The sequence below is a fragment of the Orcinus orca genome, chromosome 14, assembly GCF_937001465.1.
Source record: "Orcinus orca chromosome 14, mOrcOrc1.1, whole genome shotgun sequence".
Taxonomy (NCBI): Eukaryota; Metazoa; Chordata; class Mammalia; order Artiodactyla; family Delphinidae; genus Orcinus; species Orcinus orca.
Genome location: NC_064572.1, coordinates 89,803,431 through 89,830,498, shown reverse-complemented (window position 1 = coordinate 89,830,498; position 27,068 = coordinate 89,803,431). Strand labels below are relative to the sequence as shown.

General features: G+C 58.2%; 2 protein-coding genes across 8 annotated transcripts in view; one reads left to right on the top strand and one right to left on the bottom strand.

Annotated features, from left to right (window-relative positions):
• Window positions 1-27,068, top strand: part of BNIP3 (BCL2 interacting protein 3) — a 547,174-nt gene that overhangs the window by 4,655 nt on the left and 515,451 nt on the right. The window contains exon 1 of one of the 2 annotated variants that reach the window (XM_049697546.1): window positions 20,601-20,605. The exons of the other annotated variant lie outside the window; for it this stretch is intronic. The gene's annotated coding sequence lies outside the window, so the exon portion shown is untranslated. Of the gene's footprint in view, window positions 1-20,600; window positions 20,606-27,068 lie in introns of those variants that run through there. 2 annotated transcript variants of the gene reach the window in all.
• INPP5A (inositol polyphosphate-5-phosphatase A) overlaps window positions 1-27,068 on the bottom strand; it is a 179,983-nt gene that overhangs the window by 41,225 nt on the left and 111,690 nt on the right. For 5 of the 6 annotated variants that reach the window (XR_007471502.1, XM_033420656.2, XM_033420654.2 and 2 more), the window contains 4 exons: window positions 20,343-20,406; window positions 12,507-12,610; window positions 6,577-6,629; window positions 5,026-5,145 (listed from right to left, as the gene is read on the bottom strand). Coding sequence is in view for 5 of the 6 variants with exons in the window: in XM_033420656.2 (XP_033276547.1) it covers window positions 5,026-5,145; window positions 6,577-6,629; window positions 12,507-12,610; window positions 20,343-20,406 (341 nt within the window). In the remaining variant the exon portion in view is untranslated. The remainder of the gene's footprint in view (window positions 1-5,025; window positions 5,146-6,576; window positions 6,630-12,506; window positions 12,611-20,342; window positions 20,407-27,068) is intronic. The other variant, XM_049697523.1, reaches the window with a different exon arrangement.

Here is a 27,068-nt window from a genome sequence, read left to right as displayed (position 1 = left end):
AGGGCTCCCCAGCACGGGTGACACACGAACCCTCAGCCACTTGCGTGGGGTGGACCAGGGGGAGTCTCAGCACAATAAGGCCACACCCTCGAGCAGCAGAACATGGAGAGCGCCGGGGCAGCCGCTGTGGCTGGTTACAGAACCCACTCTTTTCCGTAAGCTTCCGGGGACCGCGCCCGGTTCTGAAATGCCCCTCTGGTCTCAGCCGGCTGGTGGCCGGAGCTCGGCTGTTGGAATGAGGCCATGAGGCCCCGCGGGCGCTGGACTGTCCCTGCAGTCTTACGTGGAAGCCCAGCCCCTTGAGACAGTACTGGAGACGGAGCGCTCAGGAGACGATCCAGGTCAAATGGGGCCATGAGGGTGGGCCCTGACCCGATGGGACAGGTGTCCTCGTAAGGAGAGGCACCAGGGCTGCTTCTGCCACCTGAGAACACAGCAAGAAGGCAGCCAGCGGCGTCCAGCAGGAAGGGGTCTCTCCAGAGCCGGACCACGCCGGGCCCTGACCCCAGACCCGTGGCCTCCAGAGCTGAGGGCAACGAAATGCATCGTGGCCGCGGGCTCTCCAGTAATCTGCACGGTTGGTCCGGCTCCAGCCTGGGCCTGAGTTTCCTGTCTGTGCACCGAGATGTCCTCCAGCCCACGAGGCTGCCTCTGTCGGGGGGACAGGAGGGGTTCAGGCCCCACCATGGCCGGCACTTCTCAATCAAATCGCTGTTTGCCACCCTCTGCATGGCCGTGCTCCCTTTGATGACAACGGTCTCCAGGGCAGGGCTGTGGGTGGAGACCTCCTGCAGGCATCAGGCTGAGCTTCCCGTCAGCAGTTCTCTCATTCGTTCTTTAAATAGCATCATAATATTAAATACGCCTTTTCTGCTCAGATGCCACCAGAAGCCAGAGAAGCAGAGAAGACCCATAGCCTCCTGGGGCCACTCAGTTCCCCCACGTACCCGGAAGAGAAAACAAGAGCTGGACGCTCAGAAAGCCGAGGGAGGCTTTAAGACTTTTGATATCAAAGAACGTCGGAAACAATGCTGAATGTCAGCGGCTTTCGGGAGATGCAGACCACCCCGCGGTCCCCAGCCCGGGTGAGCACGCAGCTGGCGGGGCCACCGTCCGGCGGAGAAGGACGAGACGTCCTGAATGCTAGCGAAGCCCCGAGAACACCGCAAACGAAGGCCAGCAAGATGGTGGACGAGCACGGATGGAGCTGCCACGAGGGACATGGAGCTGGAGGGTGGGAGTGACAAACCCATGATACAAGCCACAGAGGGAGGTGCCCGTGCTGCCGTTCACGTGACACTCCAGGATATCATGTAAGGGGCTCACGGAAGCCTGCCTCCCCCAAAACAACAGAGGATGCAAACGTGCAATAAAAACATATACAATACTGCACACATGTTAACACACACAAGCGGTCCAGGGATGTGCACGGGGTCCAGGAAAGACAGGCACTGGATCAAGACGGCGGGGGGGCAGAGTGGGGGGGCGGGTACGACGAGGGTTCAGGACAGAGAACACAGGGGCACCGACGGCACCCTCGTTTCACTTCTGGACAGAAGGACAAGCACGGAAAAACGTAAACCTGACACTGCCGAGTGGAGGGCGCAGGACTGTCATCGTAGCCTTCCACACCTCGCTGGATGCCTGACGCCAGGAGCACGCAGGAGCCCAGCCCTCGGCTGGGGAGGAGCCGGGGCGGCGAGGACGCTGCCTGGTGGGCCCGGGACTCCTGCGTCTGAGCTGGGCTCCAAACAGACACGGGACAGTGGCCACCTGGGCCTCCAGGCTGAGGGACGCCTGAGTGGGGAGGTGGGGGCCACCGGCCACGTGGGGCGTCCCGATGCCCCGCATCCTTAGCACAGAGCCTGTCTTTGCCTGGAGACCGGCGGCTTTTCTTCTGCTGGCTGACCAGCGAGGCGAGTTCTGGGAACGGCCCTAAGAGAAACCCTGAGACGAGGGTCTTTGAGGCGCTGACAGCTGACGGATGACCGCCCGCAGGACGACAAAGGGGAGCTGTGAGCAGCCGCATCACACCGCCGCGCCCTGGGAAACTAATTGCTCCCAATTGTCCCGGGCAGCATTATTTCTCTGGCAATCATTTTCTTCGAAAGCCCAAAATGAGCATGAAACAACTCTTTTGACCGGACATAAAAGTTAAATGTCCCAATGTTGATCAAATTAACTTCAGCGCTGTGACAATGGACTGTATTTGTGAAGAGATACTGGGGGACAAAGGGGCGCTTTATGCCGAGATTTCACAGTTGTGATGTAAAAATGTTCCTGAGGACCTGGCCCGGCCGCATTGCATAGGGAGACACAAGAGCCCTGTCACTTGTGGAAAAAAAATCTCACTTCACGGCCGAAAGCTTGGGAGAGTCCAGGAAGGACTGTGTGAGCTGCAGTCTCTGCTGCCGAGTTAACGCACTAAACGTTCCCCAAGAGCGTGACTGTGCGCCTGGAGAGGGACCACCTGTCCCCACGGGGGGTACAAAGGTGCACGCGGCACACACAGCCCCCCAGAGCCCCGAGGAGGGTCCGAGCCACCCCTCCAGGCAGACAGGACCCCAGGCCCCGCGCAGAGGCCCCAACACAGCCCACTGCAGCGTCTCTGAGCCTGACGCCCTTTGCTAATTAGAGGTTTGTCTTCTTTTAACCTTGCAGAGCGAGAGGGTTTTTTTTAATTTTCTTTTTTTTTTTTTGGCCCCGACTCGCGGCACGTGGGATCTTAGTTCCCCGACCAGGGGTCAAACCCACACCCCCTGCATTGGATGCACAGAGTCTTAACCACTGGACCGCCAGGGAAGTCCCAGAACAAGAGATTTAAAGCAAAAAATTATTGCACAAAAACATCAGTTATGATTTACCATAAAAACCCAGACGAACCCACTGGCCGCCCTTTATTAACACTGGAAATCCTATTTTGCAACGTCTCCAAGGGGAATCCTTCCCACTAAGCCCGTCACAGCAAGGGCGCCATAGGCGTGGTGCTCTGCAGGGGACATTCATGGCGGGCGCTGCTCGTAGCGTAAACAATTCTGAAAGTTCACACACTTCAGACGAGAGTTTGACTCTCAGGGTTTTTTGTTTTGTTTTAAGTAAGATTTTTATTTTGGAATAATCTTGGATTCACAGAAAAACTGCAAACACAGCACCGGGTGCCTCTCGGTTTTAACCCGCGGTGCCCCCACCACCTTGTGCCACCTTTCCCGGGCCTGACACCCTCGCTCGGATGGAAACGCGAGCCTGCGAGGCTTTACGTGGAGATTAAGCCGGGAAGGCGGGCTCCCCTCGGACCCCGCACTGTTTCCCTGCGTCCACGCCGGCCGCAGACAATGTTCCCAGAGGTTCCCAACGCCCTGAATGGGAAACTGTTGGTGGCAGCGTCCATTCAAAGGGCCAGCATGGCATTGTCCTCCCAATCGGCAGAGAGAATGCGGTCTGCTGGTGGCTGCCAAAAGGTTAGCATCCCCGATGAAAGGGCGGCCCGTCATTCACCGCCGACAGAGCGGCCCTTTGTGCGGGCGGCCCGGCCCCGCGCGGCGGAGGTCCGGATGCGGCTGGCTGAGCGCCCCACAGAAGCCCTTCATGGGAACGCAGAGCTGGGGAAGGGCCCGAAACCCAGAGGCCGCTTTCCCGGGGGCCGCAAAGCACAGGCGGTCTGGGGCAGTGACACATCCTCAGGCCATCCGTCTGACGACCTGACCACAGCCGCCAAGCCCAGCTCATTCCCCATCCAGCCGGCTCCGGCCCCAAAGGAGGCCCCAGAGAGGGCCCGGGGACCGCAGGGCCCCAGCCGCGCCCCAGCCGAGCAGCCCTGGGAGGCCGGTCTGGCCGCTGCGAGATGAGCCCTCCCAGGAGGGCCGCTCCCAAGTCTGATGTGACCACACGCGCCCCTGGGCCTCCTCCCGGACCAAGGCACCGTGCGCGTCAGGCCGGTGCCGCGAGGGTGGACAGCCCGGGGCCTCAGCACAGACTGGGCGATGCTGGCGCCTGGCTGCAGACAGGGTGAGGGCAAGCAGATCCCCGTGTCCCCCACGTGGGGGCCTCGGATGGGGCAAGGGGCCTGATCTCCGGCAGCCCGGAGGCGAACTGGCGGCCACTGTCTCGTCCTGCTGACTGGTGGCACGAGGACAGGCTCCTGGCCTTCCGGCTCCGTCCAGGGAGCGTCTCGGCCGAGCACGCGCACAGAAGGAACAGGCACAACTCATGGTCTGGGCAGGCTGGCGAGGTCCTGGGGAGATCTGAGACCCCGCCCCAAGCCCAAGCGGACCAAAGGCCCCACTTAGGGCACGGGCGCTGGTGGGAGAGGACTCCAGCTGAGGACTCGGCCGCTGGACGCGCTCCGGCAAATCAGGGCCCAACGCAGCCTGTTAATTGGGTGTGAGGAGCTCCCTTTCTTTCCCAGATGACAGCCCATCAGCGGCGACCCCGTGAGAGGTCACATGAGACCATCGCAGACAGAGGGAGGGCCTCAGAGGGCCCAGGGGGGAGGGTCCTGAAAACCAGCTGTGACGGGGGCCAGGGCGGTCGGAGGGGTGTGCTGGGAGCCTGGGCAGGTGATGGGAGGAACTCGCGCACTCTGACGACCACCGAGGCTGCCTCCCCTCTGGCCAGGGGCCCGCAGCCGGGCCGGGAAGCTGGGGCAGAGCGGTGCGGGAGGCGGCGCTCCGCCGGGCAGGGCAGACCTGCCCGGCCAGCCACTCCAAGGGGCCTATAGCCGGAGCCCGGTGGGGGACCAGAGTCTGGGAAGACTCAGCCCGCGGCCAGCGGGACCCCAGGCCAAAGGAGACCTCCGTCTGCCATGGCTCATCTTCCCCCCAAGACGGAAAAGAAAGTGAGGACACCCACTGTCCAGCGCGTCTGGACAGGATAACGGGAGCCTTGGGGCAGGGGTCGGGCTTTGTGCATTAGCCCTGGGTCGACACTGGCAAGTTCCGTATTTTGGGTAAATACGAAAAATGGCTTAAAGAGCAAGGCGCACTCCTCCCCAGAGGTGGGCGGGGGGAGGCCCCCCTCAGTACCCACCTGTCGAGCACGTAGCCCAGGGCCTTGTGCCGGATCCCCGAGTACACAGAAGGGCTGGTCTCCCAGGCAACCAGGTTGGAAGCATCGTGGAAAAGATGGATGTTCACCAAGTCGAAGGCACTGCGGGGACAGAGACAGGAAGCTCGGAGGAGGGCTGGAGCTGCCCGGCTGCCTGGGCCGGCCCCCCATGCCGCCCCACCTGGCTCCTCAAGGCAGGTGCACCCACGCTGCCCGGGCGTGTCCTCCCCCGAGGTGTGGTCAGAGGACACACAAGACCTGGAGTCCTCACACAGTGAAGTCCCCACACGGACACGGGTACTCGGCCAACGGAAAAGGGAGCTGTTTCTCTGAAGAAAGGGACCTACACAGGATCCCAGGAACTTTCCTCAGAACGGGGGGCGGGGGGAGCGGGAGGGAGGCCGGGGAAGGGGCGACGGGAGGGGGGAGGGGGGACAAGGCCCCTCCCCAGGCCTTAGCTCCCTCCACGGGCAGCTGGTGCTACAGCCCGAAGCCCCCTGTGCCGCTCAGTGCTCACCATGGGGTCCCCGTGCCATAGGGGTCACTAAGGGATTCATTTCACTCCCCAGAAGAAGCCCCAAGCTCACAGCCCTTGGAAAACCCTTGGGGAAACCCCAGCAGCCCAGTGTCGCCTGGGCTTCTGCAGGGACGTGGTGAGGCGGGTTTGGCCTGTCAGCCTCTCGTGCCCAGGGAGCCCTGGGGCATCGCTGCAGCCTGTCTGCCGCACAGAGAGGTGGGGGCCATCCGCAGAGCTGGGACCACCGGGCCCCACGATCCAGTGAGACACGTGCGCTGACCTGACAGCACTGTCCTGGGCCGGATAAAGAGCTCGAATTCTCTCCTATGGCCTCATGAGGACCCACTGACCCCAGGCGGCCACCCCGTGCCCCTCCCACGCTGCACCGGGGGGGCCCGTGGGACTGAGAACAAGGGCAGGAGTTGGGGGGTCAGGTCAGGAAGGCTGCGGCTGTCTCAGCTCCCTCTCACGCTCTGGGACCCTGGCCTCAGGAAACGCCCTGACCTGCATGGCCCCAAGGAGGGGCCCGCGTGGAAATAGCAGGGGGGCCGCGGTCACTGGCTGACACTGGCACCTGACGGGAGTGCAGCTCCTGAGGATGGGCTGCAGCCTTGGCCTGAACAAGCGGTCAGCTAGCGGCAGGTCGGGCCTCTCACTAGGGAGACATCCCAACCCCAGGACCTCACAGTGCAGACCGTGGCCTCAGTCCCCCGGGCCCGACCCCAGGTGGCCGAGCGCACGTCAGGGAAGCAGGACCCGCTGCTGGACGCAGCAGCAGGGGGACCACCATGGGGAGGGGCTGCCAGGGCACCCACGGGATGGGGGGGCGGGTGGGAGTGAGTGCTGGGACACCAGAGTCATGTGCCCGGCAACCACGCTCTGTGTCACACAGAGTCGCCAGAACAAAAAGGGTCAAAGAGTAGAGGGTCGGGTCGGGTTGGGCAGCCTTTGACGGAAGTGCCCCCACAGTGCTGAAGGGGGGCGTCCTGGGACGCAGGGGACCACGGTGGACGTACCAGTCCGCAAGGCACCACCTCGTCCGGATGAAGCCTTTCCTCGACCACTTGCACTGAAAAACAAACAGGTCACACTTGTCAGCAGTGAGGGGGGAGGAGGGCACGCCTGGCTCACAGGCAGTCGGGGCGCCGAGAAAAGTGGGACCACACGGGCTCCGCACTGGCTGCGGGCAGGGAGGGGACCACGAGGCACGACCACCACCATCTCCCAGACCAGCTGCCAGGGGCTCAGTCGGCCAGGCCATGGGGGGCCCCAGTGGACAGGAGGACGCCCTTGGCCAAGTTCAGGGGGCCCCGAGCGGCGGCGCCAGCAAGACCTCCTACGCAGCTGGCGGGCCTGGCGGGTGACAGGACGCGTCTGAGCCGGCAGGAAGCTGCGCGGTCGGCGTGGAGGCACCGCCACTAGCGGGCTCGGGGCCTGCGGCGTCATCGCCGCGAGAGAGCCATGTGGGACCCCGGGAGGCAGACAGACACAGAAACCCCATCTTTACTTCTGCTCCACCAACCCCACCTCAAAGAAAGGAACTTCTGCTGGAGAAGCCGGGAGAAGCCTCGCCGAGCCGCCACCCGTCCTGCTGTCCCGCAGCTGGGGCGGCACCTGCCCCGCCCAGCGTCAGCGGCCACGTCCCCTCGTGCTCACGCTGCGAGGGGAGGAGGGTGGGATGCAGCCGGGCTGCCCAGCAGCCGCTCTGTGGCGAAGGACGTTCCGTGTTGGGGGCCGCGTGTGACAGTGTCATAATCAACTTTCACTTAGATGGCCACACAGCACAGGGTAGCTTCACGGCCTGAGCAGTTTTGGGAGTGGGGCTCCGCCCGGCACCCCTTGCAAGTCTGCGGGAGGCACTGGGGACCTTCCTGAATCCCTGGTGGCAAACTTTAGGGTGCTGGAGGGAACGTCTGTCTTCTCCGGGACCCTCCGCCCACGTCCCAGGGCAGCGTGTCAAGCGTCCACGGAGCACAGGGGCTGGTCCTCGGGCGGGGGGCATGTGGGGCTGTGCCGTGGTGACAGGCGGCGGCAGAGGGCGGAGACCGTGTGGTCCCAGAGATGGTAGCCGCGTGGGACCCAGAGACCGACGCGGCGAAAAGCACTGCCTCCTGACGGCCATGTCCAGGGAAGTGGGGGCCTAGGTCAGCCACGCATTTCTTTACTTCGTGCAGACAGTTCAGCAGCTAAAGCGCTCTCCACGCGCCTCCCTAACCACCGTCCCATTTGTTTCTACTCCCCCGACAGCCAGCCGTCACGAGGGGCTCCTCTCTCTTCTGATCTGTTCGTTCGGCGCCCCGTGGGCTCCTCACCCCACCCCTTGCCCAGACTGCTCTCACAAGGTCACCACGGCCTTGAGTTCCTGACGCGTCCTCAACCGGACCGCTGATTCGCTGACCCTCTCTCTGACCACGTCCGGTTCAGAATCCAGCCCACTGTTCAGCACAGCACCTGCGGGACCCAGGAGCCCTCGAGGTTGAGAATCGCACCCAAGGTCACATGGCAAGTGGTCACCCGCTGGGGCAGGCCGCAGGGGAGCCAGGCTGGACGTGGGCCCGGTCAAATCCACCAGAAGGTCTGTCGCCTTCTCCCACTGCTGCAGCGGGAGTGGGAGGGGGTCGCCACGCACACCGGCTGTCGAGGGCGCCCCGCCCCCCCTCAGCCTCTCCGGGAGAACCAGCGACTTGTCTTCCGTCTGCAGCCACGTCCTGCAGAGAGTGGGAAGCAGGCGCCGCCACCCTGGTGCCCTCGTGCACATTCGGAAACCAGGAGCTGCAGCACAGGGCGGCCTGACTCCTGGGCTCAGGGCGAGCCTCCGGAAGCGGGACCAGGGTCTGGGCCGGTTCCCTGGGAGCAGCCGGCAGGGCAGCCTGTGGTCAGCACACATGTAGGGAGGCTGGGGCCTCCAGCACAGAAGCTTCCGGATGCAGGTGCTCATAGCAAACTGAGGCGGGGTGCAAGCGGGCGGGGCTGGGCCTCCTCTGCCTCTTCCCAGCCCCGTGCACACTCCCAGGCTCACTGGTCATCGGCCGCCTTCTCAAGCCACCCAAGGCTCCAGGCGACGGCAGACGGGACGGCAGTGGCTGGGGTGCCCCGGGGGTGTCCACCCCAGTTCTCAGAGAGGCTCTCACACTGGAGTGGGAACCATGTCACGCCCGGGTCTGGGCGGGGGCAGTGGGGGGGGCCGCCACATCATTCACCTGACAATATTAAGTCTCTGCTCAGATGCCCTGTTAATAGGATGCCTTTACCAGCAGATGGATGGCGAACACAGGCGGCTTCATCTACTAAAAGACGGCATAAATCACGGTGAGAAAAGGGAGGCTGCGGGAAGGTTATCACCACCCAGCCTCCCCGTGAAAGGCCCGCTTCAGAGCATTAGTGAAATTAATTCATCTTTCATAAGAGCTTGGAACAGTCCCTGTGATGCATGGAAACAACCGATTTCTCACTACGGGCAGGAGGAATAAAATGCCTCGGCCCCGACCGACGACGCAGACCTGCTTTTCAAAACGGTCTCGCGCTGCCTGGAGCGCTTCCCCCAGAGGCAGCACGTGGAATTCGCGTCGAGCCAAGAGCGCCCACAAGCCACCAGGGAAGTTCTGTCGGTTTTACGTGCAGTGGGCTGTAATTATTTGGAATTGCATCATGCCTCCATCATGGTAATTACGTTTAGATTGCCTTTAAGTGACGGTAATAAAAGAAAGAGAAATCAGTCTTAAACTAATTCCCTCCCCCAAAACGTGTTCCAATAAGGCTAAAGGCCTGGACTGCAGGCCCAGCAGGAGGGGAGCAGCCGCAGCACAGCCTCCTGGGCACCGCGGCCCTGCCCGGCGGCCTGCTGACCTGACGCACGCCAGGCAGGGGCTCCTAGCAGGACACGGGAGCCCGGCAACGGTCCTGGAGTTCCTTACACCTGAGAAATTCCACGCAGTTGACAGAAACATCAGAAGCATTTGTGTTTTTCTCAATAAGATTTTCCTTCTGTTAATTTATCGAGATGAGAGGAAAATGAACAAGCCCTGAAAACTCATACGTCATCAGACCCAGCGGAGCACACACTCGGGCAATTCCATGGAACAGAACGGGGCCCCCAGGAAGGCCAGCACCCCGGAGCAGGGGTCACCTTGTCCCAGCAACACGCCGCTCTAGTCGAGACATCGGGGTCTAACCCAGAGACCCCCCCAACCTTCTCCGCCCAGAGACGCACTCCCCCCTCTGCCTGCGGATGACAGTGAGGCCGCCGGGAGTTGGGTCTGAGGAGGGCTCAGTGCCCCCGGCCGGCACCGGCCAGCACCTCGGAGGGCACAGCACATGGGGTGTGCAGGGAGGTGGGAACCACAGCTGAGGTCCCCACACCTGCCCCCCCCCACCACCCACAGGTCAACCTCAGCCCAAGCTTCACAGCCGCCTGGGCCCTGGTGGGAAGAGAAATGCGGGGAGACCCCCAGACACGCCGCGGCCTCTGGGGAGGGAGCCCGCACAGGGCAGAGCCTGAGGGCCAGAGGGGCAGGGAGCCCCTCAGAAGGAGGCCGTGGCCTGGGGAGGGAGCCCGCACAGGGCAGAGCCTGAGGGCCAGGGCGGCAGCGGGCAAGCCGGGAACGCAGAGGCTCCCGCCCAGGTGCCGGGCACCTTCTCCGGAGGAAGCAGTGGGGCCCCCTCTGCCCACCCAGGAGGACACGGTGACCGTCACAGAAGGCTCCTCTTCGGGAGCAGCACAGCTCCTGGATGACAGATGCCGGGAGCCTCCAGTGACCCCAGCTCCAAGGGCACAGGTGAAGTGAGAGGACGCTGAATTCTGGAGTCATCGGCAAGTGACGAGAGGATGAGGGACAGCTGTGGGCTGAGCGAGTCCCTGGGGCGATGGGGGCCGTGCGCTGGGCGTCCAACCACGAGCCAGGTCACCCAGGTGCGTCCCAGTCCTTGGCGGGGGGCGCGGAGTGGGAACTCCGTCCCAGGCACCAGGCGTCCCCTGGGTGGGCAGCGACCTGGGGGAGCAGCACCTCGAGGGAACGGGCGGGTTCGGGAAGAGCAGAGGCCCGCCTGCCATCCCTGCCGCCTGCCAGTCCCAGGCCACGGGCTCGCCTTGGCACCTCCGCGGCTCAGGACTCCAGTGACAGTTAAAGGGGAGAGCTGCAAAGATACTTAACTGCTCAGAAGGCTGCCTCAGGTGCTCCCCGCCCAGCCCCACGCAGGCCCGGGCCCAGCACCGCCCACCAGCCACCCAGCCCCTGCGCTGATCTGGGCGAGGCTGGCTTCGTGGCCGTCCCCAGCAGCCCTGCCTTCTCTGCCAGGTGCGTGGACCCTGGACGTCAGCAGGGGCGTCAGGGTCCCTCCTGCAGAGCAGCGGCTGACATGCCAGAGCCTCTTCCTTGGCCCGTTCAGGGCTGTCCCCAGCGGGCCTCTGTAAGCTGGCTCTCCCGCTCTTAAGGTGCCCGCGTGGGGGGAGAGGCCGAGACCCTATCTGTGGCGCTGCAGGCCCCGCCTCCAGTCTCCCCGCAGCTTGCGCCGTTTTCACCGGGGTCCCTGGTTGCTCTTAGGCCAGGGCCAGTGCCGGCTCCCATGCTGCCTGCAGGGGAGCAAGGGTGAGTCTGGATCGGGATGGGCCAGGAGACCGGCACTGATGGCCTCTGAAACTGACTTCTCAGCCCTCGCCCTGATCCGGGGAACCTTGGGCTGGCCTCCTGCTGGACACGTCCACTGGCCAACGTCCCGGGAGGACTGCAGGACTCACGGGCTCAGCCGCACTCATGGGAGGCTGAGAACGGAAGCTTCCGGAGCCTTCCAGCCACACCCTCCTCCAAGCTTGGACGCAGAGCAGAGGGGAGCAGTGCCCAGGGGCAGGGGCAGCGGCGGGCGGGGCGGGAGGCGGGCCCCTGACACTGCGTCCTTGGCCGGGGACGCGGCCCATCCTTCAAGGCGCCGGCCACCTTTCCTCCACTGCAGGATCGGGTCATAAAGCAAGTTAATAAAGTTGCGGCCTTGCTGAAATCGGCTCCCAGTGCCGCAGGAGGGGCGGCTCCACAGAGTCACGGCGGGCAATCCTCGACCAAGAAGACCTGCCCCGTGGGGTTTTGGGGGCCATGTGGAAACGCAGCTGTGAGGAGGGGCCGCCCGGCTCTCAGTCTCACCCCCGAATGCTTCAGTCATGGGTCACTTCCTACTGCGAGTCAACAGGCCCCGAAAGGGAAGGTGATCCAGTCTGGATCAACACCTGGACTACACAGGTTACGAGACTCCAAACACGCTGGCCATGAGAGTATTCGCTGAAAATCCCAGAATCCAAAATTATGCATGCAGCGTAACGGCTACATAAAAATAACTAGACAAAAATGCACTAAACCCCAGAGGAAACACATGCACGCTTCCTGATTGTGTCTGAGCAGAGGGTGAGAAGTAACCCTGCACTTCCCTCTGCTGAAGCGCACAGGGTGGGGGCACCGGCTCCGAGTATGCGGCTGCGCCTCTCTGGCCACACCAAGGCTTTGCCAGGGAAGAGCCCGGGGCTCACTCAGCACCCTGGGGGTGGGGAGAGCCCCCCGAGTGCCACTGTCCCAGCACGCCCGAGCTCTCTGTTCGGGTTGCATCACTGGCCAGATCGACCTGCTCACGCTGAGGTTTGCTGGGAGGCCCCTGGCGCACCCCAGGCCCCAAATGAACAGATTATGGTTTTTCTACCTCTCTGGGGGAAGGTTCCTTTGCCTGGAAACGATGATGATTAGAAAATTTACCTACCGATGTAACGATAAACACCACGGGCTCTCCCAGCCCTCATCTAAGACCACCCAGATGAACCCACGTGGGTTTTGGAACCTCCCAGGACAGAATACTGGAGCATGACGGCGGCCGGGGGAGCCCCACTGTGAAGTATGAAGATTTCACGTCCTAAATTCCACCTGAAAGCAGACGCACTAGTACGAGTGTGGCCGGCGGGGCCCCGACGTACCTCGGGGAAGTAGTCCTGCGGAAACTTCTCTTTCTCCAGCATGGGCGTGCTCTCCAGCGTGTCTGAGTAGATCTCCTTACCAGTGACTTTTTTATACTTCTTGGCTAGGAAAGAGCAGAAGAAGGACCCGGGGGTAACTTCAGTTCTTCTCCCCCTCCCCCCAGCTCAGGGCCACGTGGGGTCCCGCATCCCACCCGGGCAGTGCTGTGGAGGCGAGGGAGGGCCCAGGAGGCAGACCCGACGAGGGCCACGCCCCCAGGCAGGGCAGCTGCTCCCGGGGACGCCGTGGCTCGTGCATTCCCATCCCTGGACCTGGAATCTGACACAGGGTGTCATTACCCGCTCCAAGCTCCCGGCCTGCGGATTTACAGGGGCTAATTGGCATCCTCTGAGCAAAGTGCGACTGTATTTAAAAGGGCCGTGGAGTTACCGTCCACTCACACTTAAGACGAATTCATTTAATAACATGGATTTCCTCCTTGCATCCAGCCAACATCACTCCTAACCAGGGAAGGGGAGTCCTTACGTGAGACGGGGGAAAGGGATGAAGGCCAGGCACTCTGGGCCACCCGCCCCGTCCAGTGTCCCGCGGGCTCTCCCCGCATCTGGCGGACGCCCCGCACACAGGGCCTGGCCTGGTCCTTTCACACCCAGACCTGGGATCGTTCCTTTTCAGAGACCACCGTGGAGTTTAATGCACAAATGTGTCTATTCCTCAAACTCTTACTTGTCTGGTGGGTGGGAAGGCTGTCAGCCTCCCCACGAGATGCCGGCAGAGAGCCCAGGCAGCGGGGGGCCTGCCGAGACCGCCACGGGGAGACCCCAGCCCAGGCGGTCACCAGACTGCCCCCACCGGCTGCTGGAGCATCACCTGTCTCCTGCTCCCGGGCCAGGACACTGGGGTGAGGGTCCTGGGGCGTGTGGAGATCCCTGGTGTTTGGGACGAAGGACGAGCCGTCCCGTCAGAGTGTCTGTGGAGGCCCTGCTCCGCGTCCCACGGGCAGCCCCGCCTGCAGTCTCTGGGCTGCCTGCCCCCACGGGCCCACTGACACACAGACAGCACGTGACGTGGACCCCCCCCCCCCACCCCAGGACGGAGCTGCGCTGTACCCACTGCTCCTCTGACCTGGCTCCCAAACCACGGAGACGAGCCTCAGATGACAGGTGCAGCTGGCTCTGAGGCTACCCTCCCACCCCCGGGTTTGCCCATCGGGGGAAACGCAGGCAAACCCACGAGTAGGAGGCTGGTGCCTGGGAAGGTGGGCACAGGCCAGTGTAAACAAACAAGGCACGAAGCCACGACCCGCTCATAACACCCACCTGCGGCGGGAAATGACGCAGGAGTGTGTTAACCACACGAGGCACTTACTGTAGCCACCCGCCCATCTCCGTGGAAGGACAGCGTTTATCAAACCACCCCGCACAGCCGGCATCAGGGTGGCAGGGGGGCGGGGGGAGTGCTGTCTGCGAGGCACACCTGCCGTCACCGGCACGTCGCGTCCAGCTCCCCTTCGCGAGGCGGACAGGCCACCCCGGCCCCAGAGCGGGGCAGCTGACCACTCCTGCTGACGGCAGGCCTGTCCCGCACAGACCACCCGGGGCGCCAGGCTGGCAGGCGGCTGCAGCCTGCTGTGTGCACCCGCCCGCCTCGCCCCTCCCTCCACCCCGCCCGGGCCTCCAACTCCCCTCCTGGGCCCTCCCTGCACCAGTGGGCACCAGGACGTCCACTGAGTGCCGTGGGGCCCGGCCAGAAGCTGAGGACGCGGACATGGGACGCAGACACGACCCGCAGAGTGGGCCTGGGCATGAGGCGGGGAGATGGACGTGGGTTACGACATGGGACGTGGATACTCCCCGAGTGTGGAGGACAGGAGGGTGTCACCTGGGGGGCGGCCAGGGGAGCCCCGGAGCAGGGCGGAGCTGAGCCTGATGGAGGAGTGAGGGGTGGCCCTGGGACCCCACGAGGCCTCTGAGGAGGGTGAGGGCCGGGCGGAGGTCCAGCCTCTGGCAGCGGCCGCCTCTGCCGGGTCCTAGGGACGCCCCTCCTCCCGACATCCGGGCTCGTCCCTGGGAGGCGCCGAGCTGCTGCTGGGGCCACGCGGGCCCACCGTCTGGGCGCCCTGCAGGGGGTTCTTTATCCCTCCTTCCTGCCCCCTTTGCTAACCGCCAGTATCGCCTGGACCTGAGAATAAAGCAAGTTCTTTCTAAAGGTCTGCTCAGGATGGGGATCCTCGTAGCCAAGGCTGAATCACCCCAACAGCCCACTGGGGGCATCGGGTCATGAGCTGCAGAGGGGTGGACGCCCCCCCAGACATCCTCAGGACGCATGGAGGCCCACAGGGCAGACGCACCAGCCCTCGGTGAGCCAGGCGGGCACAGGTGCAGGACCAGCCCTGAGGCGTGGGCAGCCACCTGCAGGCTCCTGGGAATGAGGACAGGGCAGGGGCCGTAGCAGCAGGCAGCTCTGCTGAGATGAAACCCCAGTTCCCTTGAGGAAAGAGAAGGAGACTGGGGGGGTGGGGCGGAGGAGGCCTCTTTCTTAAAAATGAGCCTGTATTTGTAGAGTGGTTTGGGGATTACAAAAACTGAGCTGCAAGTGCAGAGTTCCCATCCGCCCCCCGAACAGCTTCCCAACATCTCGTGTTGGTGGGCTCGTACGCGCTAGGGGTCCCGACAAACGCATGACGCCATGTATCCTCCGCCGCAGTGGCACGCAGAGCACTTCCACGGCCCTAACCCCCGCGCTCCACCTGTCCATCCCTCCCTCCCCCAGCGCCTGTCAACCAGCCATGCTTCTACTGTCTCCATCCTTTCCTCAGTCGTTGGCCACATACTGCAGGCGGCCTCCTCCAGTGGGCTGCTTTCCGTCGGAACACACATTTTAGGTTCCTCCTAAAAGGTTCCTCCATGAGTTTTTGTATCTTGATAGCTCACTTTGTTTTACTGCTGAATAACATTCCCTTGTCTCTGGACCACAGCTTGTTTATTTGTTCATCTGTGAAGGACATATTCTGGTTACTTCCAGTTTTTGCTAATTACGAATAAAGTTGCTATAAACATTGCTGTAAAGGTTTTTGTGCAGACATTAGTTTTCAACTCATTTGGGTAAATGCCAAGGGATGTGTTAGAGTATGTCTAGCTTTGCAAGAAATTGCCAACCTGTCTTGCAAAGAGGCTGGACGGTTCTGCATCCCACCAGCAGAGTGAGAGCTCCTGTTGCCCCATGTCCTTGCTAGCACGGCGTTGTCAAGTTTTCAGATTTTAGCCATTCTCATAGGTGTGTAGTGGTTTTAATTGTTGTTTTAATTTGCATTTCCCTGGTGACATATGATGTTGAATATCTTTTCATCATGTTTATTTGCTATTTGTATATCTTCCTGGGTGAGATGTCTGTTCAAATCTTTAGCTCACTTTTAAATTGGGTTGCTTTCTTATTGTTGAATCTTAAGAGCTCTTTGTATATGTTGGATAACAGTCCTTTATCAGGTGTGCCTTTTGCAAATATTTTCTCCCATCTCTGGCTTGTCTTCTCATTCTCTTAACAGTGTCTTTTGCAGAATGTAAGTTTTTCACTTTAGTAAAGTCCAACTTAAAATTATTTCTTTCATAGATCATGCTTTTGGTGTTGCATCTAAAAAGTCATCACTGAACCCAAGATTCACCTACATTTTCTCCTATGTTATCATCTAGGAGTTTTACAGTTTCACATTTTACATTTAGGTCTATGATCCATTTTAAGTTTTTGTGAAGGTGTAAGGTCTGTGACTAGATTCCTTTTTGTGTGTGTGGATGTCCGGCAGGTTCCAGCACCACTTGTTGAGAAGAGTCTCTTTGCTCTGTTTTGTTTCCTTTGCTCGTGTGTCAAAGATCAGTTGACTGTATTTGTGTGGGTCCATTTCTGGGCTCTGTCTTCTGTGCCATTGATCTATCTGACTCTTCTTTCACCAACACCACACCGTCTTGATTGCTGTAACTTTATAGAAAGTCTCGACGTTGGGTAGTGTCAGTCCTCCGATTTCACCAACACCACACCATCATGATTGCTGTAACTTTATAGAAAGTCTCGATGTTGGGTACTGTCAGTTCTCCGACTTTGTTCTTCTTCTTCAATATTGTGTTGGCTCTTCTGGGTCTTTTGCCTCCACATAAACTTTAGGAATCAGTTGGTCAATATCCACAGAATAACTTGCTGGGATTTTGAATGAGCTTGTGTTGAATCTATGGATCAAGTTGGGAAGAACTTGACAATACTGAGGCTTCCTACCCATGAACATGAACTATCTCTCCACTTCTTTGGGTCTTTTTTGATTCCTTCAATCAGATTCTGTAGTCTTCCTCATGTAGATATTATACATATTTTGTCAGATTTATTCCTAAGTACTTCTTTTTGTATGTGTGCTAAGGTAAATGATATTGTGTTTTTAATTTCAAATTCTACCTGTTCAATGCTGGTATCGAGGAAAGCCACTGACGTATGATTATTAACCTCATATCCTGCAACCTTGCTTACTGGTACCAGTTTTTGTTGCTACTGTTGGTGGTGGTGGTTCCTTGGGATTTTCTATGTAAACATGTCACCTAAGAATTAAGACAGCCCCTTCCCATCAATAAGCCTTTAATTTCCTTTTTTTTTTTTGTCTTATTGTATTAGCCAAGATTTCCAGTATGATGTTGAAGAGAAATGGTGAGAGTGGCCATCCCTGCCTTGTTACTGACCTTAGTTTCTCACCATTGATTCTGATGTTAGTGGAGAATCTCTGTAGATATTCTCTATTGAGTTGAGGAAGATCTCCTCTATTCCTAGTTTGCTGAGAGCTTTTATTATAAATGGGTGTTGGATTTTATCAGATGCTTTTTCTATATCTATTGATATAATCGTGTGATTTTCGTCCTTAGCCTACTGATGTGACGGATTACATTAACTGATTTTTTGGACGCTGAATCGGGCTTGCATACCTGGGATGAATCTGAATTGGTCATAGTGTATAATTTTCTTATACATTGTTAGTTTTGAGTTGCTAATATTATATTGAGGAATTTGCATTTTCTGTTCATGAGAGATACTGGCCTATAGTTTTCCTTTTTTGTAATACCTTTATGTAGTTTTGTTATTAGGGTAAGGCTGGCCTCATAGAATGAATTAGGAAGTTTTCCCTCTGCCTTTATTCTCTGGGCGAGATTGTAGAGAATTGGTATAATTTCTTCCTTAAATGTTTGGTGGAATTCACCAGGGAAACCATCGGGCCTGATGTTTTTAGAAGGTTATTACTTATTGATTGAATTCCTTTCAATAGACAAAGGCCCATGCATACTATCTAGTCCTCCTTGAATGAGTTTTGGTGGATCGTATCTTTCAAAGAAGTGGGCCATCTAAGTTATCAAATCTATAGGCATAGACTTGTTCACAATATACCTTTATCATCCTTTTAATGCCCACAGGATCAGTACTGATGACCCCTTTCTCATTTCTAATACTAGTCATTTGTGTCTTCTTTTTTTTCTTGGTTGGCCTGGCTAAAGGTTTACCAAGTTTATTGATCTTTTCAAAGCACTAGCTTTTGGCTTCTTTGCTTTTCTCTCGTGAGTGTCTCTGTTCAATTTCACTGACGTATAGGCTCCAATTTTATTATTTCCTTTCTTCTGCTTATTTTGGACTTCATTGGCTCTTCTTGTTTTCTCAGGTTGCACAGGAAGGCTAGAGGAGGTGCAATCGGCTATCTCCCTGCCCCGTGGGTTAGGCCCTGATCAGACCCCAGTGGGCTGGGCTCAGGGTTTCCCTGCGGGCAGGCCTTTAAGAAGAACAGAGCTGTCTGGGCACACTTCACAACAGCTACTCTCCCCTCCCCTGCCAGAAAGGTCTGGGGATTTTTCTCTCATCTTCGGCGTGAGAACCTGGTTAGCTTCCAGGAGGTAAAGCCCGCGACAGCGTAGGCCCTGAGCCTGGGTGCGCGTCCCCTGCCAGCTGCCCAGGCTCGGCCTGTCTTAGTGTCCTGACCGTGCGGTGCTCTCTGCTCAGTGGGCTCTGACTCTCTGGGCCCGTCTGTCTGTCTCCCCGGTTTGGGGGGCAGCAGTTTGCCCTGTGACCTTGTTCCTCTGAGGGACCTAAGAAGAATCACCCATTTTCAGCTTGTTTGGATTGTCTCTCCTGAGGATTGAGTGACAGCTTCCAAGCTCATCACGTGCTGGACCAGACACTGGAGTCCCTTTCATCCCTTTTCATCTCAAGTTTCTAAGTAGGAACACATTTGTTAAAATTCAGGCTGTTTCTTTTCAAAAGTTGATTCAAACTTCACAAACCTGGATTGCTTTTGCTGTAGTTCAATTCCAGGCAGAAGTGCGAGCCTCGAAGAGCCGGGGCTGTGGAGCGGGGGCCGGCGGCCCACGCCTGCCTGAGACCCTGGCCTCGCCCGCGCTGGGGATCTGTCGGCAGCAACACCTGCCACGCCACGCCCCGGGGTGTCTTCAGACTCGACACAGCCTCCCGCCAGGTTCGCCTGCTCAGGGCACAGCCGCTGCCCGTCTTATAATGGTTCTTGTCACTGATAGCATGGAGGTTTTGCTAGAGTCAAATAAATGTACATCGAAGGTACAGCTGTAAATAAACTGTGTGCTAGCCAGGTACTTTCGGATGAGTTTGATTTAGTAATAAAATATGTCTGCACATGGTTACTTGGAAGAAGGAAAAGTTCAGCAGACGTGGCACCTGTGGAGCCTGAGGTGCAGGTTTATTAGAAGTGCAAGCCGTTCTGTTTCAGCTTCGTCTGGAGCCGCTGTGTCTGCACAGCCCCTCTGCTCACAGCTCCGCAGCCCGAGGACAGGACACTTGACGTCCAGTGTCTGCTAGGGTCATGGGAAGAGCGACCCCGGCCCCGGCTCTCGCCAGGTCTGCTGGGCCACTCCAAGCTCCTCGGCAGGAAAGGCAGACGCTGCGTCTCGAGAGCAGAGAAAGCTCAGGCTACAGGGCCGGTGAACATCACCTGCTGGCTGGGACCCTGTTCTCAACGCTGATGGAATCACTGCTTCCCAACCTGGAGAGTGCAAGCCGTCTCCCGAGTGAGTGGTGGTAATGAACCTGAACAAACCTACACAATCAGCCGCTCCCACAGTTACCTCACCGCGGGAGGCATCTCAGATTAATGCGACCTGGCTCAACAGCCCAAGTGGAGCTCAGACGGGTTTACATGTAACATGAAGAGACAACCCTGCGTGGAAGATAAATGCACACGCATCCCGCAGACTGAATGGAGCAGGGACGGCAACTCCTCAGATCAGGGGACAGACTCACACGCCCTCGTATCATGAGCATCTTAGGTGACTCTTAGTACAGACACACAGCGTTTACCCACTAAACACGGGGCTACATTTTCTAGCTCTGCCACAAACATATGCTCTCGCCCATTTTCTTCTGAAATATGCTACCCTCCAGTTGTGTTTTTCATTTTTTTTACTTTCTCACGTTCGACAGGTACACAGACACAAAACACTTCCCTCTCCTCTTGACTGTATTATAGGAAAGCTAGAGTCACCCGCCAGAGCCGTGAGGGGTGGCAGAGGTGCGGGAACGGGCTGGGACGGCCGCGGGCGGGGCGGGACGGGGAGGGGGAAGCCGCCCAGCACAGGCCGGCCACCTCGGCCTCAGAGAAGCCAGAAAGCAGGTGTCCTCACGATTCCCTGCTTAGTGACTGCGCAAACCCCTCGATCAGACCCAGACCATGCGGTGCTCTCGCAGGAACACTGGGTGGGAGGGACCAGGAGAAGCCAGACTAGCGGGCGGGGGGCGGGGGTCCACCAAGATGGAGAATCCCAGAAGACAGCAGAGCACACATGGAGTCTTACCTTTAAAGTCAAACTGGGAGATGTTTTTTAAGGATTCGTGAAGAAAGTAAAAGCTTCCTAGTGCCTGTAGAGCAAACAGAGAAATGGAGTGAGGCCAGCACGGCAGCGTTTCTAAAGCAGTCCTGAGCGGCGACTAAGAAGCTCTGTGGGTGAGAAAGAGAGTTCAGCTCACTGCAGTCCAATCACAGCCCCCAAACTCAACAGTCAGCCGCAGACACTTCCCGACCCAGGACGCCAGGAGCGCCGGCCCTAGCCAACCCCGAGCAGGCATCTGCCCTGTGGACGCACCCGCCCCACCCCCTGCCGCCTCCCGTCTGCTGCAGGGTCCAGTGGTCCAGAGGGCGAGGGTCGGGGCAGAGCGGATAGCTCCTGAGTGAGGACACGGCTCCGTTCCGGGCAGCACAGCCTCGCCGTGGCTCCCCCTGCCCCTCGGCGGGCCAGCCGCCCGCTGCCCGGTCCAATCCCTGCTCATCCTTCAGGACTGAGCTGCGACCTCAGAGCCTCCGGAGCCACCGGCCCTGCCCATCCACGATCAACAGCACGAGCAGCCGCAGAGCGCCCGCCGGTGCCAGGAGCTGCTCTGGGCGATGAGTCGGCCCTGCTCGCCCCCCTCAGGAAAAGGCCAAAGTGCAGGGACTGGGCTGGGTGGGGATGGGGCATCTGGCGCCAAAAGTCAGTTGTTTACCTGGGATTCATACTTAACCGGGTGTGTGTGTGCGCGTGTGTAGTTACACATCTTTTTCGTGTGTATCCATGTGTGTGACGGGGACTCAGGCATGTGGTCAGTGCCGACAGGCTCCCCACGGCGCAGGCACAAAGTAAACGGAGCGCACCTGCTGCTTGCCAGACTCACCCATCGGGTCTCTGCCCCGAATCCTCTCTGAGAGGAGCTGGGCACCTTGGCACACACACCCGAGGACCAGCCTCCGCTGTCTGTTCTGACCGCGGACAGTCAAGGCCCCTCCAAGAAGAGGGACGTGGGCAGTACTGGACCCTGGAAAGCTGCAGGACCACACCCACGAGCGAACGGATGTCTTCCCGTTTGCTTGGGTAAAGAAAGCACTCAGGAAATGCGTAAGTAAATAACGCAATTGCAAAGATTTGAACTATTGCCTCATTGGATGTGATAAAGCTAACATGATATTAAGAAGTTTACAGTAAATAAATGGAAAATCAATTGCCAAGGCAGGTGCAGAGCTGTAACTCACAGAGTCAGACAATCCATAATTAGCTCTAATGAATATTTCAAGTCAAAGTTCAACTCAACTTTTTCAACGTCTGACCGACTCCATCGATACAGTTCAGGGCCCATTTGTCACAGGCTGTGAGGACAGGTGGCGGGAAGCAGCCTGCCGACGGGACGCCGGCTCGCGGGTCCTCTGACCCCGCACCTGTCAGCAGTGTGTTCGTCATGTCTCAGAGTATTGACTCCTTGCCTGTTTTGCTAGAAACAATTAAAATACTTTTTACATATTTATAAACCTGACTGTCAAGAGTGCTTATTAATTCTCCATTAGCGAAATGCAGTCCAGCCGCTCCTATGTCCCCGGAGCAGCAGACACAGGGCGGGCGCCCTGACCTCTGGCAGCAGGATGGCCTCAGGGGCGGCCTCACCCCGCGGCTACGGGGACCCAAGGCCAGAGTTCTCGCGACAGGGCTCTGAAGGGGTGCTGGGTGTGGACCGGATCCGGCCCGTGTGGCTCCTGGTCCCACCTGCCCGGCTCCACTGGATCCTCGAGGGTCTGCAGTGCTGCGAAGCCAGTCCCCTGCCTGGAGCAGGTTGGCTAACGGCTGACGGGACCACAGGCCACACCTGGGCGCTCGTTCGCCTGCGGGAGCTGAGCTCTGAAAGCTGCAGGCCGCTCTGCAGATACACAGAGCCAGGGCACGGGATGGGACTGTAGGCAGATGTCCCCCAGGCTGGACAGGAAGCCACGCATCCGCAGACGTCGGCGAAGTGTGGATTTGCGAAGGGCACCACGGACGGAGCCGCTGCCCGCCCGCTGCGGGCCAGGGACTCACCGGCAAAAGCTACTGCTTGGAAACACCCCTCCACCTTCTATTTGCAAACGGATCAGACATTCATTAACCGATCATTTCTGCGCCGATGTTAGCGGCCCAGGTACAGGTTAGCCCTCGGCCCCCACGTCCAGTTGGCTTTCAGACAGTTCCGAACCCTCAAGTCAAATCGACTGAGCAGGAAGGGGCACAGGAGCGAAATGTTCTTCTCCGGATGCAATGAAAGAGGAAACCATACACGTGCTTCTCGCACACGACCCCAAGGCGCTAACAGTGCCCCTGAGGGCACCGTGGGAACAAGAAGGCCGGGTCTCAGCTCCCGGGGCGCCTGCAGAAGGGAGCTTCCCTCCTCCAAGTCCCAGGGAACACCCACCGCCATCCCCCAGGCAGGGGGCTCCCCGAGAGGCCAGGTGCTGCATTCTAGGACAGGAGAGGGCGAGCCAGGGGGTCACACACGGCCTAGGGCCAGGGAATCTGCCCATCGGGAAGGCCAACTGCCTTTAAATGCAACACAGCTCCTCCCGGAAGGCACTGCATTACACTGTTTCTACGGATAAAGCATTTTCAACATGTCATTTTTAAAAAAAATAAAATAAATGCATCTGAGAAGACGATAAAAACTTCCTAAGACACAGCTGATAACTAATGCTCAAGCCTGCAGCAACCACAGATCGGGAGCTGCTCTGCGTTAGCATCGATGGGCGTGGATGACTCACGGCTGGAAAGGCCCCTTGGTTTGGAGGTTATGATGAACCCCTGACATGTCACCTGCTCCATCCTGGGGAGCAGACAGCGCCCCGTGGACACAGGGCCCCCAAAGGAGGTACGGCCCTGCGTGTGCACACACGCTGTGGCGTCAGGGAAGCAGCTGTGCTCAGCTCAGCACTGACATTCCAACAGGATCAGACGCAAATATCTCCACCCTCGGAGAACAAAGTTCAGGACACGAGAGGCTGTGATGGGGACCCAGCCATGGGGAGTGATGGGATGTGGCTGTGATGGGGACCCAGCCCTCATAACATGGGGGACCTGCAAGTTCTGAGCACACAGCCATGGGGAGACGCACAGCTCCACGGCCTCACAGCGAGTTTACATCCAGGGGAAGCCGTGCATAAACACACACACAGAGCTCTCTCTCGGAAGCCGGGAAGGCAGGCGGCGCTGCCAGAAACACCAACAGACCCAGCGACCAAATGCCTAACAAGGTGAAGACACACTCGTGCTCCAGCCCTGCGGTGGAGCACCGCACAGCAAGGAGAACAAGCAAACCACGGCGAAAACCACACAGGGACTTCGCGATGTTGAGAGACGGAAGCTCCTGCACCCTCACAGGGCGTGGCGCCCAGGTAACAGACACAATCAAAAGAGTGCGTTTAAACAGAACGAAGGAATAAAGAGATCGGCACAGAAGTCAGCATGGGGGTTATGGGGGGAGCAGGGCACGAAGCAACTGCTCTAGAAAGGCCTTAGGTTGTGTGGGGGCTTCCAAGGCGTCCGCTGTGCTGGACACTCCCAACGCAACTGTCCCCCCAGAGGTGGCTGCCATCCTCAGTGTCGGTGACCAAGGTCAAAGGCATCCCTGGAAGGGCTCAGAGCCTTCACCAACTTTATCTGCACCATCGTACCTACTCCCTTCTCAGGAACTTGTTTTGATGACTGTAGCTTTGTAGTACAGTCTTAAGTCAGGGAGTCTGAGCCCTCAAGCTCCATTTCTTTTCCTCAACATTGCTTTGGCTAAGGAACTTGTTTTATTTTCCATTCAAAGTTCTATTTGAGAAACGTTTGATGTTGCAACATGTAACATTAGCTTATTTTTAATGCTATAAGATCCAATATACAATAATACTGAAAGTTATTTATCCAGTTTTGCTGTTGGACATGAAGACTGCTTCCAAAGTTTTCACTATTAGAACCAATACTAAAACGAACATTGCACGGTGTCCTTGAGCACATGGGAGAGATACACACCCGCGTGCATTAAATGTGCATGTACGTGTACGTGACATGCGGCTGGGGGTTCTGGGTCACGGTGGATGGGCATCTTCCACACAGGTTTCTACACGGCGCCCAGCAGTGCCTGCTGCCCCACACCCTTGCCAGGACCTGGTGCCGGCACACCTGGATCTCTGCCAGCCGACTGGGGTGAAATTACACATCACTGTCATCTTATTTGCATTTTCCTTAGACTCGTGCCGCTGAGCACCTCTTTTGAAGAGGAGTGGAAACTTGGGTTTCTCCTGTGAACACCTTATTCTTATCCTTTGCTTATTTTCTATTTCCCTTGTCTACTACTTGTATTACAGAGAATTCCCCCACTCCTTGTGGCTTACCTAGTCAGTTTTTTATGGTATCTTCCATGAAATGAAAGCCTTTATTTTTAAGTAGTCAAAGCAGCCGACATAGTCCTCTATGGTTCCGCCTTTACGTCTTGTTTGGAAACAGTTCCCTAGTCTGATCCCACAATGAGTCTCAATATTCCATGTAAAACGTGTAAGGCTGTTTCTTTCCCATTTAGGTTTTTACAATAACAGGGACTTACTCGTGGGTGTGGCGCAAGGGGAGATCTAGCGTTACTTCATTCCACATGGAATTCCATACTGTCCGGTTTCCCCTTTACGTATGTGACGACTCATTTACCACATCTCCATCCGTTTGGGGATCTGTTCTCTGGGCTCTCGGTTCTGTTCCATTGGTCTATTTCTAATAGCACTTTTTCCTAGTTTAGCTTTATAATAAGTCTTGATATTTAGTAGCATAAATAAATGCCCCGTTTTGCTTTTCTTCACAATTGCTTCTGTGATTTGGGGCCCTTTATACTTGCATATAAAACTCCAGAACAACGGCCAGATTACACCCGAAACATCCTGCTGGGGTTAGGATCACACACACAGATCGACTCGGGGACAGCTGACGTCTTGGTGATACTACTCAGTCCTCCTGCCCATAAACATGACATATCTTTAACCACATTGAGGTCTGGTTTCTGGATGGTTAAAGCAGCCAGTTGCTTTAAGAGATTTTAAAATGTTAAGCCAGTCTTGCGTTCTTGGCGTCGGTCTGGCTTGATCACGATGCCCATGTTCACACCTCGCTGGATTCTGTCTGCTGTGCCGTGTCCAGGGTGTTGCCTGTTCCCAACCTGGTCTCTGTCCTCACCACCCGTTGAAATCACTAAGCCAGGTCTTCGTGCCGGCCCAGCTGCAAACCCACAGGAGACCTTCTGGGACCCTGAGCTTCCCAGCAACATGGGACCTGTCCTCCTGTCACCAACCCGTCCTCCTGCACGGGTCTTCATTTTGGGTGTCAGGACACCACTCTCGGCCTCCCCGGGGTCTCTTCCCCAGCTCCACGTGGCAGCAGCCATCAGCTCACCCTGCAGCGCCTGCCCCGGAGGCCAGCCTCAGGTGCAGGGCACTCAGTCCCCACGCGACTTCCCGCAAGAGTCCAGCCTCTCCGATTCAGACATTACGGCGCCGGTCCCCCTCCTGCTCCCACTGAAAACCTCGTTCTCTCTGGACACCTCCCGCTGCTTCTCCACCACCACGTCCGCCCCAAACGTCCACTCCCCGCATGAACTCCGCGGTTACAGAAACGTGTCTCTAACCTCCCCTGCCCCACACCAGGTGGGACCCTCGTTTCCTCCACTGCTTCCCCACCTCTCCCCCACCTGCTGCCAGGGCCACCAGGAGTCTGGCCCTGTGCTCCTCTGCTCTCCCGTCACCCTTCCTCACGACAAGCCCGCCCAGCTCACAAAGCTCTGGCCACACTGGCCCTCCCAGGCCTGGAGATGGCCAAGTTCTGCCATCATCAAGGCATTACCTGCTGTGCCAGCTTCTTCTCATGAGAGCCTGAGGCCACAGGTTTCCATGGGAATAGAGCCCTGAGGCCGCAGGTTTCCATGGAAATGCTGCCTCCTCTGAGCAGCCCCCCCCCGGACTGCAGCCCCACAGAGCCCTGTCTTTCTGCAGTGCTGCCCACTCTGGCTGTGTGCTTATTCCCTTCTTTACCGGGAGTGGAGGGAGCTCCTTGAGGGTGGTCCGGTCACCTCTGAGTCCCCCGCACAAGGCCTGGCACGTGGCACGAATCCACTGGTCAGGCGAGAGAGTCGCAGAGGCGCAGGACACCCCGATGAGAGACAGGTCCACGGCTCTGGAGCCAACGCGCAGAGTTCAAAGGACAACCTAACGCAGCCTCCAGCGCCTCCAAGAAGCTGAGCCTGACTGCAAAGAATAAGGCACTTTCACCAATAAGGGGAACAACCGCTTCACAGGAGTGAAGCCCCAAGACTCCGGGCTTAAAATAATTTAATAGATGCAGTAATAAATCAAAGCAAAGTTACGATAACATTCATTAGATTATAAACAAGGATAAATGAAACAAGGCTCCTGCTTCCATCAATGCAGAGCTTCATTGATCTTCGCCATATAATAGACTCTCGGACGGGCAGCCTAACTGGACAAGGCGGCACCACTGGACGCGTCAGCCCACGTCACCAGCAGGCGGCCGCGGGGACGCTGCGTTGAGGTGTTGCTGCTTCTCCGAGCAGCTCTGCGACCTCAAACAGGAGCTGACTGACTCTCCACGTCAGCCTGTGGGCTAAACGCGGAAGGACGCCCCCGGACCCCCGCTGACCCTGCAGCCCCAGTCCAGGCAGCCCGCCTGCGCCAGGGACGTGCGTAATGTCATTTGGTCTCCCGCCGACTGCGG